This window comes from Orcinus orca, chromosome 10, assembly GCF_937001465.1.
Source record: "Orcinus orca chromosome 10, mOrcOrc1.1, whole genome shotgun sequence".
Lineage (NCBI taxonomy): Eukaryota > Metazoa > Chordata > Mammalia > Artiodactyla > Delphinidae > Orcinus > Orcinus orca.
Genome location: NC_064568.1, coordinates 74,377,947 through 74,391,155, shown reverse-complemented (window position 1 = coordinate 74,391,155; position 13,209 = coordinate 74,377,947). Strand labels below are relative to the sequence as shown.

The following is a 13,209-nucleotide window of genomic DNA, read 5'->3' as shown; positions in this document are numbered from 1 at the left end:
TATCCTTTTGGTTAACGTCCAACATTCAAAGATTTTCACTAAAAGAGCTCTTCTAAATAAGAATAATGTTGGGATTTCCCTGGTGGCATAATGGTCAAGAATCTGCCTGCCAGTGAAGGGGACACGGGTTCGATCCCTGGCCTGGGAAGATTCCACATGCCGCGGAGCAACTAAGCCCATGTGCCACAACTACTGAGCCTGTGCTCTACAGCCCATGTGCCTAGAGCCTGTGCTCTGTAACGAGAAGCCTGCGCACTGCAATGAAGAGTAGCCCCTGCTCACCCCAGCTAGACAAACCCCATGCACAGCAATGAAGACCCAGTGTAGCCAAAAGTAAATAAATAAAAAATAAATTAATTTTAAAAATAAATAAATAAGAATAATGTTACAAAATAAAGCTAAAGTACATGTTACAAGTGAAGGGGAGAATAGATACATTGTTTTGAATATAGCCATTATCATAAGTACTAGAAAATGTGTATGAAAAGGTGTTAAAAAGCTTCTAGATGCAGAATCTTTGCTCTGTGGACTCCAGCTGAATTCCACTTTCGTAATATTTTGATTAAAAAAAATAATAAGACCCGGATTAAAAGCAAGTTTTAATTGCCCTAATTTAATTCTAGTCTAAGAAAAATTTTTTTTTTGGCCACACCACACAGCATGCAGAACTTCCCCCACCAGAGATTGAACCCGTGACCCCTGCAGTAGTCTTAACCACTGAACTGCCAGGGAAATCCCTAAGAAAATATTTTTAACCATCAAGTACATTTTATTAAAGCACTTTCATGCAGATTATATCTCAAGTTTTTATCAGGCAGATAAAGTAAACAAAGATAAGCTTACCAAAAAAAAATCACTTATCATTCTCCTACACATCAATAACCAAGTGGAGAATATAATAGAAAAAAACACAAAATCGTAATGGCAATTAAAAAAAATTAAAGCATCTAGGAACTAACATAATGAATGCACAAGACCTTTATAGAAAAAAGTAAAGCTTTAATAAGGATATTATAATTGGATACTCATGTAATAAAAAAAGGAATCTTGATCCCTACCTCACATCCTGCAGACACACACATAATGGATAGTAAATCTAAATGTAAAAGGCAAAACAATAAAGCTTCTAAAATAATATAGGAGAGTTTCTTCATGATCTTGAATAGGTAAAGAAGACCTTAAAAAATACTATCCATAAAGAAAAAAAAAGACAAACTGGACCAAATTAAAATTAAGAGCCTCTATTCATCAAAATCCACCATTAAGAGAGTAAAAAACAAGGGAATTCCCTGGCTGCCCAATGCTTAGGGCTCCACGCTTCCACTGCAGGGGGCACAGGTTCAATCCCTGGTTGGGGAACTGGAACCCCACATGCCGCACGGCGTGGCCAAAAAATTAAAAAAAAAAAAAGAGTGAAAAACAAGCCACAAACCAGAAGATGCTGCAATACATATATTTGATAATGACTCATATCCAGAATACATAAAGAAGTCCTATAGATGAATAAGACAATTAAACCAAAAAAATGGGCAAATACTTAAACAGGCACTTCATGAAAGAAGAATGGTCATCAACTTACAAAAAGGTGCTCAATTTCATTAACACCAGGAACATGCAGACTAAAACCATAATATGATATCACTATACACTCATCAAAATGGCTAAAAAGCGAAAGAGAAAAAAGCAAGTGTTGAAAAAGATGTGGAACAACTAGAACTCTCATATACCGCTAGTGGAATTATAAATCAGTATACCCTTTTTGGAAACCTTTCGGTAGTATCTACTAACGCTGAGTACAGGCAAACTAACGCTGAATACAGACAAACCACATAACTGAGCACTTCTAGTCATATGCTCAACAGAAATGCACACACTAAAAGATATTTACAAAAATGTTCATAGCAGCACTATTCTTAGTGGTCCCAAACTGGAAGAAACCCAAATATCCATGAAGAGTAGAATGGGTAAATTGTAGTATATTCATACAATGGAATACTACAGAAACTCAACTATATACAACAGAATGGATGAATCTCACAAAGACAATGTTGAGTGAATGAAGCCAGACTCAAGTATACACTGCATAATTTCAATTTTATAAAGTTCAAAAATAAGCTAAATAGAAATCAGGACAGTGGTTATATAGGAGAGGGGGGAGAGGAATAGATAATGACTGGGAGGGTAGGCAAGGGTGGCTTCTAGAATTCTGACATTTTTTGATCTGGGTGCTGCTTACAGAAGTGGGTTTACTTTGTGAAATCACTCAAGGTGTATACGTACAATTTATATACTTTATGTATATTACATCAGTTAAAAGTTTAGAGGAGAAAGAAAAAGGAAAACATACTGGATTCTAGATTTCAGAAGAAGCAGAAAATATAAATCAAAAATTTTAATTTAAAAAGTCACTAGAGCTTCCCTGGTGGCGCAGTGGTTGAGAGTCCACCTGCCGATGCAGGGGGCACAGGTTCGTGCCCCGGTCCAGGAAGATCCCACATGCCGCGGAGTGACTAGGCCCGTGAGCCATGGACACTGAGCCTGCGCGTCCGGAGCCTGTTGCTCCGCAACGGGAGAGGCCACAACAGTGAAAGGCCCGCGTACCGCAAAAAAAAAAAAAAAAAAAAAAAAAAAATTAATGGATGACAGACTTGGGAAAAGATATTTGAAGAGTCAAAGATAGACAAGGGACCAACAACTAGGATACAGAAAGAGCTCTTCCAAAAACAAACAAAAAACAACAACGGCAGAAATCCAATGGAAAATTGAATGAAGATTATAAATAAACAATTCACAAAAGTAGAAACTCAATAGGCTAACAAGTATATGAAGAGAAGCTCAACCTCAATTAGTAAAGAGAAGTATAAATTAAAACAAACCCCAAAATATAAAATACCCCTTTATAGCCATCACATTGGCAGGTACTTTAAAATATTAGATAATACCAATTGCTGGTGAGGATATGGAGGAAACAGGAATTCTTGTTTACTGTCAGAGGTAGGGCAAATTGTTACAGTTATTCTGGGGAGCAATTTGGCAGTATTTAGTGAAACTAAGTATATGTGTATACCCTATAATCTAGCAGTCCACTCCTGAAAATACTTCCCAGAGAAACCCTTGCATATGTCCAAGAGGATTAATGAGGACATTCATCATATAAACAGAAGGACGTGAGAAGCAACCAATGAGCACATCAGTAGGAAAAGGGTCTGTAAACATGGTAGATCCATACCACGGATTATGCTGCAATTAAAAGAAATCAATTACATATAAATACAGCTACATGAATAGATGTATAAAATCAGCAATGAAAGAAAATTAAGAATGAGACCTATAATAACAGTACTATCATGTAATTAAAAGCACAGATTTTTTTAAACATTGTTTCACAGCAAATTAATGCAGTTTATACTCAACTGCATCTTTTTTTTTTAAATTTTTATTGGAGTATAGTTAATTTACAATGTTGTATTAGTTTCAGGTGTACAGCAAAGTGAATCAGTCACACATATACATACAACCACTCTTTTAGATTCTTTTCCCATGTCATTACAGAGTATTGAGTAGAGTTCCCTGTGCTATACAGCAGGTTCTTATTAGTTATCTATTTCATATATAGTAGTGTGTATATGTCAGTCCCAATCTCCCAATTTATCCCTCCCCCACCACCTTATCCCCTGGTAACCATAAGTTTGTTTTCTACATTCGTGACGCTACTTCTGTTTTGTACATAAGTTCATTTGTACCTTTTTTTTTTCAGATTCCACATATAAGCGATATCATATGTTTGTCTTTCTGTGTCTTACTTCACACAGTATGACAATCTCTAGGTCCATCCATGTTGCTACAAACGGCATTATTTTTGTTCTTCTTTATGGCTGAGTTATATTCCATTGTATATATGTAACACATCTTCTTTACCCATTCCTCTGTCGATGGACATTTAGGTTGCTTCCATGTCCTGGCTATTGTAAATAGTGCTGCAATGAACGCTAGGGTGCATGTATATTTTTGAATTATGGTTTTCTCTGGGTATATGCCCAGGAGTGAGATTACTGGGTCATATGGTAGTTCTTTTTTTTTTTAACAACTTTTTTTTTTTTTAAAGATGTTGGGGGTAGGAGTTTATTAATTAATTAATTTATTTTTGCTGTGTTGGGTCTTCGTTTCTGTGCGAGGGCCTTCTCTAGTTGTGGCAAGCGGGGGCCACTCTTCATCACGGTGTGCGGGCCTCTTACTGTCGCGGCCTCTCTTGTTGTGGCTCACAGGCTCCAGACGCGCAGGCTCAGTAGCTGTAGTGCACGGGCTTAGTTGCTCCGCGGCATGTGGGATCCTTCCAGACCAGGGCTCGAACCCATGTCCCCTGCATTAGCAGGCAGATTCTCAACCACTGTGCCACCAGGGAAGCCCAACAACTTTTTTTTTTTAACTTTATTTATTTTATTTATTTTTGGCTGTGTTGGGTCTTCATTGCTGCACATGGGCTTTCTCTAGTTGCAGCGAGCGGGGACTACTCTTCGTTGTGGTGCACAGCTTCTTACTGTGGTGGCTTCTCTTGTTGTGGAGCATGGGCTCTAGGTGCACGGGCTTCAGTAGTTGCAGCGCGCAGGATCAGTAATTGTGGCTCGTGGGCTCCAGAGCACAGGCTCAGTAGTTGTGGCACACAGGATTAGTTGCTCCAGGGTATGTGGGATCTTCCCCGACTAGGGATCAAACCCGTGTCCCTTGCATTGGCAGGCGGATTCTCAACCACTGCACCACCAGGGAAGCCCCGATATCGTAGTTCTATTTTTAGTTTTTTAAGAAACCTCCATACTGTTCTCCATAGTGGTTGTACCAATTTACATTCCCACCAACAGTGTAGGAGGGTTCCCTTTTCTCCACACCCTCTCCAGCATTTGTTGTTTGTAGATTTCTTTTTTTTGCGGTAGGTGGGCCTCTCACCGCTGTTGTCTCTCCCGTTGTGGAGCACAGCCTCCGGACACACAGCCTCAGTGGCCATGGCTCACGGGCCTAGCCACTCCGCGGCGTGTGGGATCCTCCCGGACTGGGGCACGAACCCGTGTCCCCTGCATCGGCAGGCGGACTCCAAACCACTGAGCCACCAGGGAAGCCCTGTTTGTAGATTTTTTGATGATGGCCATTCTGACCAGTGTGAGGTGATACCTCATTGTAGTTTTGATTTGCATTTCTCTAATAATTAGTGATGTTGAGTACTTTTTCATGTGCTTAAAAAGCACAAGTTTTAAAAGCACACGTTATATAAGTCAGAGAAAGACAAATACTGTGTTATCACTTATATGTGGAATCTAAAAAATAAATGAATTAATACAACAAAACCGGAACAGACTCACAGATAGAGAGAACAAACTAGTGGTTACCAGTGAGGAGAGGGGAGGGGAAGGGGCAAGATAGGGGTAGGGGTTTTAGAGATACAAAATACTGTGCATAAAATAAATAAGCAATAAGGATACATTATGCAGCAATTATTTTATAGTAACTTTAAATGGAGTATAATCTATAAAAATAATGAATCACTATGTTGTACCCCTGAAAGTAATATAATAGTAAATCAACTATATTTCAATAAATAAATAAAAAATAAATGAAAAATGATAACAGCAGACAAATAAAAATAATTAAAAGCACATGTACAAAGCAACACTGTACAATTTATAAAGACATATACATATTTAAGAAGATATACATCAGTGAGTGCCAGAGGGTTTGTGGGGTTGGAAGGGAGAAGGGGGAATCACTATGAAGGGGAAAAGAAGTAAAATAAGTAAAGTAAAATGAGAGAGGCCTTGAACAGCCCATCGATGACATTATCCTGATAACTGATTAGAAATTTTGAGTAATTCAACTCCCTGTTGTTTAGGTCCCCTTAAAAAAGCTCACTCTTCGGGCTTCCCTGGTGGCGCAGTGGTTGAGAGTCCACCTGCCGATGCAGGGGACACAGGTTCGTGCCCCGGTCCAGGAAGATCCCACAGGCCGCGGAGCAGCTGGGCCCGTGAGCCGTGGCTGCTAAGCCTGCGCGTCCGGAGCCTCTGCTCCGCAATGGGAGAGGCCACAACAGTGAGAGGCCCGCGTAATGCAAAAAAAAAAAAAAGCTCACTCTTCTTATGAACCAAGTTACAATAATATAAATTAACCTACAAATAATGGAAGTGCGCAGTCAGCCGTCTACTGATAACTTTAACCTGCCCTAGTTATGTCTCAAGAGAAACTTGATGTTAATACAGATTTTACAGCTTCTCAACATCTATATACCTGGAAAGATAAAAGAATTTGTATATCCTTCCATGTGAGTCCTTGTGATTCATTCATGTTGTAGTTTAAGTTTCCTTTCAATCAATCCAAGAAGGAGCAGTGTGACCAAGCAAAGCAGGTTCCAAAGGCAGGAAGCAGAAGCAATATGATGCTATGCAAGTACCTTTCCGAACAGTCCCTTCTGCTGTTGTAGGGCTTTGGGGCAACCCTTCAATGTAGGTGGTTGGCAATAAGTCTGCTGAGAGAGGCTGACCTTGGAGCTTTTGCAGTCTCTCTTGTACAGCACTGGTCAGGTCTACATAAGCCTCATCAATGCTGGCACGTTCAATCACAGCAAAACGAGACATTACCTCCATCACTTCCACACTGGCTTCCCGGTACCTAAGAGCATGAGAGCACAATATACTCACACACATACAGAGCAAGGAAAGGATGCTCTATTGCAGTAGTTGGTGTTCTTTCACAGACTCTTAAGTATAATCACTCCAAGGTATTTTTAAGAATATTTGATAAACTAAGTATATATATGTTTTTGCAAATCATATTTTTATTTTTATAACCTGGCATCTCAGGTTAATTATTAAAATAATAATTTTAAATTACCAGGTCTTTATTAATAACTCTCTGGTCTACAAACTTATTCCTAAATTTTCTAAAACTGCCTTTGTTCATTATTTGATGAAGATTTTAAGAGTAAAATAAATGATCCAGTTTTAAGTTGGTGGCATGTGGCTTTTCAAAATCACACTCTGAAGTCAACTATATTTCTGGGAAGTTACACTGTCTTTCCCAGCATAAAATTCTATTCAATGCAACGTCGCATATGTCCATTAGCTGAATTAATTCTACTTTAGGGTTACAGTATTAATCTTCAGTCAAATCTGTCTTCTTTTCTGGCAATAATCCCAATGTGAGGTTGACTATGACACTCCACCTTTAGACTTCTAATTGATAGGTGAATTCAGGGGTATCTCAAGTCCCAAGTCAAAGCATGATCCCTACACACACCACCCCACACAGTATAGTGTACTGTGAGAACGTGGAGATCTGAAAATGAATCCTCAGTCTTCTACTTCCTAACTGTGCGAACTTAAATTATTTAACCTCTCTAAATTGGTCCCTCATTTGTGTGTGGGGGGGGTGGGGGGGATAATACTAGAACCTTCCTTATAACAATGTGAGATTTAAGAGACACTGCCAATGAAGTATTTAACACAGTGCCTGGCATATGACATATGTTCACTATACACTAGCTATTAGGATTATTATAATGACTGGGGCTTGTATCTACCTCTAACTTGGCTATGCCTATACTAATGCCTCCCATTCCAAGGCTAACTTTCTAAAATCTGGGCAGAGATAGCTCAGTTCAAAAACAGAAAAATTAAGCTTCTTTGGGACTGTTCAATTCTGGCAAATAATTCTAGATATTGCACTAGAATGTGAGTTTGACTCAGCCTTCTCTGGAAAAACTCTTATTAGTTTCACAGTCAATTTAATTACTTCAAACACTTCAGACTTTTGGCCTGAGAACATGGGAAGTGGAATTAAGTTTTAATTATAACAACCAATTGTTAAATAATTAAGGAACTGAAAGGGTATTAAGGGTGGCAATTATTATAGGTAATAATGATTCCGAACTGTTCCTAAAACGCAATATTAAAATCTGTTTTCATTCCACACTGAAAATTTAGCTGACTAAAGGGAACTTTTTCAGATGTTATTTACATAAAACGAATTAGAAACATGAGTTCCTAGCCTCATGAAATGCTTCCAACTCTTCCATTCCCCTTAAACAAGCTTTTCTTCTTACTTGGTGAGGTTAGCTTTTCCATGGGACTCACGAACTTGTGCCAGTAGAAGATCTGGACATAACTTCTTAGCATCTTCTGCCCACATGTATCTAGTGACCCCAAATGCACGAGCTTCATAACTTACTGAAATGATTCTAAGGTTAGGAAAAAAAGGGGAACAGAAAAATATTACATGATCACAAGCAAAAATAATTAAAATTTAACATGATGAATAGGTTATAAACATAATAGTATAAACTTTTTGGTCACTGATGCTACTATTCATTCTCAAACATAGCAGTTCAGAATCCCCCAAAACAGGACCTAGCATAGTGCCACGTATTCTTTTTTTTTTTTGCCATGTATTCTTATAGATTAAAACAGTAGTTGAGAGTTACAACAATAACTATGATACATACCCACCACCCTTCCATGATTTGTACTGTGCAACTGCACAAGGTTTATTCCTCAAATGAGGATTTTGCCGCTGTTCCACTTGAACAAAAAAACAGTCCATGTCCACTAGAGTAATTACCCGGTCTTGTCCATTAGCCATTTTTCTGTAAGACAATATTTTATGGACAGTTAGAAAGGATATTGAATAAAAAGTGCCAAAGAAAATTATACTTCCATTCTTCCATTGTTGAATTACCATAAGCATGGGAACATGGAAACTAACAATAATGAAACAGGCATTTTCATATACTGCTGGCAGGAAAATAATAAACTGATACAACTTTAGAAAGGTAATAAATATTGAAAGCTTTAAAGAATACCCATCCCCCCAAAGAATTGAACACTTCACAAAAGAAGATATACAAATAGTCAACAGTCACATGAAAATGGCTCAACATCATTAGTCATAGGGAAATGCAAATTAAAACCACAATGCAGGCTTCCCTGGTGGCGCAGTGGTTGAGAGTCCGCCTGCCGATGCAGGGGACACAGGTTCGTGCCCCGGTCCGGGAAGATCCCACATGCCGTGGAGCGGCTAGGCCCGTGAGCCATGGCCGCTGAGCCTGCGCGTCCGGAGCCTGTGCTCCGCAACGGGAGAGGCCACAACAGTGAGAGGCCCACGTACCGCAAAAAAAAAAAAAAACCACAATGCACGTCAATGGAGGGATAAAGTCAACAGTTAATCTAGTTGACAGACAAATCTCAAATATAAGTTCAGGGAAAAGAGAAGCAGAAAATGATATATAACATCAAAGCATTCATGTGAATTTTTAAAACTTTTTATTTTGAAATACTTTTACACTTACAGAAAAGTTGCAAATATAGTAGGGTTCTCCTATACCCAGTTTCCCCTAAAGCTAACATTTTATACAGCACAATTATCAAAACTAAAGAATGAACATTAGTATAATATTCACACTACAAACTTTACTTGAATTTTACCAGTTATTCCACTAATGTTCATTTTTGGTTCCAGGATCCAGCTTAGGATCCAGTCTTAGTCTTCACGTCTCCTTAGTCTTCTCCAATCTGTGACATTTCATGTTTTTCATGACCTTGACACTTTTGAAGGGAACTACTCAGTTGCTTTGAGAATGTCTCTCAGTTTAGGTTTGTCTGATGTTTTCTCTTGATTAGACTGAGGTTATGCATTTTTAGCAAGAATATTATGGAAGGGTTCTGCTTTTCTCAGTGTATCATGTTGGGAGGTACATGATGTCACTGTGTGTTAATACTGGTGATGTTAAGCATATCATTTAGTTGAGATAGTGTTTGCTACGTTTCTCACTGTAAAGTTACTATTTTTTCCTTTCTTAGGAGAGATACTTTGAGACTATGCAAATACCCTGTTTCTCCTCAAACTTTCAACCACTAAGCACCCATCAGTGGATCTGGCCTGTCACAATTTGTGATGTTCTAAAGGTGATTTTCTACCCATTCATGTAAATTTTTGAAGACAAAAAGAAAACAATACTACATACTATTTGTAGACAGACATATATAAAGGTATGGATGCTAGACTGAAAGAACAAACCTTATACACAATGAATACAGACTAACGTTTTCATTTAACATTGTTAGAAATCTAAAAGGATTCAGTAAACTAAAGCAGTGGCTCTGCAAACTTTGCCACAGATTAGAATCACCTAGGAACATTTAATACTATTGATTTCTGGCTTCTACCACCAGACATGTAACTTAATTGGTATGGGTGTGACCTGGCCATCATGATTTCTAAAAGCTCTCTCTAATAAGCTCTCTCTCATGATTTTTATTTTTATTTATTTATTTAATTTTGAAAGAAGGCATCAGGGATTAGAAGTTGGGTGCAGAATGGCTTCATTTAAAGAAAAAGAGAAAACGGAAGACAATAATCTTTGGTTTATTATTAAAGAAAGAATTCTTGTGTGTGTGTGTGTGTGTGCGTGGTACGCGGGCCTCTCACTGTTGTGGCCTCTCCCATTGCCCAGCACAGGATCCGGATGCGCAGGCTCAGTGGCCATGGCTCACGGGCCCAGCCGCTCCGCGGCATATGGGATCTTCCCGGACCGGGGCACGAACTTGTGTTCCCTGCATGGGCAGGCGGACTCTCAACCACTATGCCACCAGGGAAGCCCTCTCTCATGATTTTTAAAAGCAGAGATTGAAAACCACTGACTTAAAGTAAATAAGATATTTGTGGAAACACAGTAATTCATGATTTAAATATGAGAGAACACAGGTTATACAGTTGAGTAAGTACTCAACTGTATTCTTTTTTTTTTTTTTTTTTTGCGGTACGCGGGCCTCTCACCGCTCTGGCCTCTCCCGTTGCGGAGCACAGGCTCCAGACAAGCAGGCTCAGCGGCCATGGCTCACGGGCCCAGCCGCTCCGCGGCATGTGGGATCTTCCGGGACCGGGGCACGAACCCGTGTCCCCTGCCTCAGCAGGCGGACTCTCAACCACTGAGCCACCAGGGAAGCCCAACTGTATTCTTTTTTTAAAAAAGTATCAAAAATTAACATTCACCTTGAAAAAAGTGTCATGCAACTACAAAGCTGGAAGATTAGGGAAAAGAAAATGATGAATTCAAAAAATCAGAGTATTCAAGGCATTAATTCCTCACAAATTCCACTCACCTAAAACAGGCAGAACGTAATACTTTAAACATTTATAAGTTAAAACCATAACATGCCAGAAATCACTTTACCTTGAAGTGGCTTTTGTACAGTCCTGGAACAGATAACGCCAAATTAAAAATAGTAAATGCATTGTCACACACACACACCCAGATAAGTACATTAGATGCAAACACTAGAAGTGGAGTATGAACAGGGAGCAGTGATTTAAGTAGAGCAAACATTTCCTAAATATACAACACCAAAACGGATATTCAGATTTTAACTGTTTTAGTTTTCAGTTTATGTATTTTGCTGGAGAAAGCAAGAGTTTTTTAAAGATGAAAAATGAAACATACTCTCTGCCAAAACCCTCCTTTGGGAATAAGGATTACACTATTTTGAAGTCATATAAATATTATATACATATATGATATACATATATATTTCATATATATGATATATGTAGCACTTCAAATGATCAAAACTGTACAAACCTTCGGTATTTGCAATTATTCATCATTAACGATCTCGATTTACCCCAATCTTTAAAAACAAGTTTGGTGCCAATCAGGTGATAACACACCCAAGGAAAATACGTACAGGTGAAGAGGGAGGTTTAAGAGCTACCATTTTCTTTCCACAAGAAAAATCCTCTTAAGAGGCAATACCAGGGCCTTTTCTCTCTGTGAGCAAGTATTTCTATTTCATGTAATTTCGGCCCAATGTTGTCCCCAGTCACTGCTATATTATACAACCAATAGCCAAGGCAACATGAAAAGTCTAAAAACAGAGATACAGAACTGTTCTAAATTCTCTTACCAATGTGACAACACTTGGCAAAACCGCCACCAGCGGACGCCACCGATGCTGGACTCGGTGTCCACTGGAAGGACGATGAAGTGGTCTTGAATATCCGTCTCCTTTCCGGGAACGGATCAGTCGGTTTCGAGAGAGATTTATTCCCGGCAACGACGGAGAAAAGGACCTAAGCGCGCTGACGATCCTCGCCCTGGCAGCAGCCGGCACAGCCGGGCGGGTCCAGCCTTAGCCACCGAGATCTGCTCACAGCCTTTCCGACAGTTATTCGCCGCGCGCGCCGCCGAGGGCCGTTGACGCGCCTGCGCACCGTGGCCCCTAAGTCTCTCGCTCCGCCCACCAAGGAGCAACAGTCAGAAGGAAGTCGCCACTTCCGCGGGCGCATGCGTACTGGAGGGTCGGGCGCGTGCGCAGCGCTGGCTTTTTCCCGGCTGGGTCTTCTGCGGCTCGCGCTCCTCCTCCCGCTCCCCACCGTCCCCCTTAAGCCCGCCGCGGCCGGGTACCAGCGTGTGGTCCCGCCAACGGAGCGATCCGTGCCTCGTGCTTCCGGGACGTCCGTTGTGCGCGCTTGCGGCGCGTGGCACTAGTCATGTCGATGGATCAAGTGAACGCGCTGTGCGAGCAGCTGGTGAAAGCGGTGACGATCATGATGGACCCCAGCTCCACCCAGCGCTACCGGCTAGAAGCCCTCAAGGTAGCTGGAGTCTGTCGCCCCGGGCCTGCTCCGAGACCCTCCCCCAGCCCCAGCAGTACCGGCGCAGCCCAAGACCCTGGCCGTCTCCCGCCCACGCGGCCCCTGGACCTCGGTCCCCACCCCCCGGGGGCCCTCCCCTCGCCGCTTTCCGCGCCTCTTCCCACTCCCCGCCTTCTGTGCTCGCCGCTCCTGCCCTTCTCCCGGGACGCTGTCGTCCCTAGCTCTCTGTGGCCGTCTCATCTCACCACCACTTCCCACTGCCCTCTCCTCCCCCCTCGCCACTTCTGTTTGCTCTTCTCCGTACCACGACTCCCTCCACAGCCTGCTGCACCCACTTTATTCCCTCAAACCCCACATCCCTGCATCCCCTCGCTTTCCCGTGGCGCACGTGTCCAGCCCATGTCCAACCCGTCCCCAACACCGGCCACATTCTTTATAGTCTCCGCTGCACTAAACGTTTCCTTGCCGACCCACTCCTGACCCGCCCTAACCGAGCTCCAGCCCCTCTAGTGCCCCTTAACACCCTTACACCTCTCCATAACCCACTTCTGTGTCTTGGGTATTTCTGGCCTAATTCTC

The 13,209-nt window shown here is 41.2% G+C and overlaps 2 protein-coding genes across 8 annotated transcripts in view; one reads left to right on the top strand and one right to left on the bottom strand.

Annotated features, from left to right (window-relative positions):
- The window catches only part of POLH (DNA polymerase eta), a 29,336-nt gene extending 17,102 nt beyond the window's left edge, over positions 1-12,234 (bottom strand). The window contains exons 1-4 of one of the 3 annotated variants that reach the window (XM_033423933.2): positions 11,940-12,234; positions 8,483-8,623; positions 8,084-8,218; positions 6,524-6,651 (exon numbers count right to left, since the gene is read on the bottom strand). In XM_033423933.2, the coding sequence (XP_033279824.1) occupies positions 6,524-6,651; positions 8,084-8,218; positions 8,483-8,619 (400 nt within the window). In that variant the 5' untranslated portion in view covers positions 8,620-8,623; positions 11,940-12,234. Of the gene's footprint in view, positions 1-6,433; positions 6,652-8,083; positions 8,219-8,482; positions 8,624-11,939 lie in introns of those variants that run through there. The other 2 variants (XM_004267548.4, XM_033423935.1) reach the window with 2 other exon arrangements.
- A 93-nt stretch (positions 12,235-12,327) lies between these two features.
- The window catches only part of XPO5 (exportin 5), a 48,200-nt gene continuing 47,318 nt past the window's right edge, over positions 12,328-13,209 (top strand). For all 5 annotated transcript variants that reach the window (XR_004482199.2, XM_033423930.2, XM_033423931.2 and 2 more), the window contains exon 1: positions 12,328-12,630. Coding sequence is in view for 4 of the 5 variants with exons in the window: in XM_033423930.2 (XP_033279821.1) it covers positions 12,526-12,630 (105 nt within the window). In the remaining variant the exon portion in view is untranslated. The remainder of the gene's footprint in view (positions 12,631-13,209) is intronic.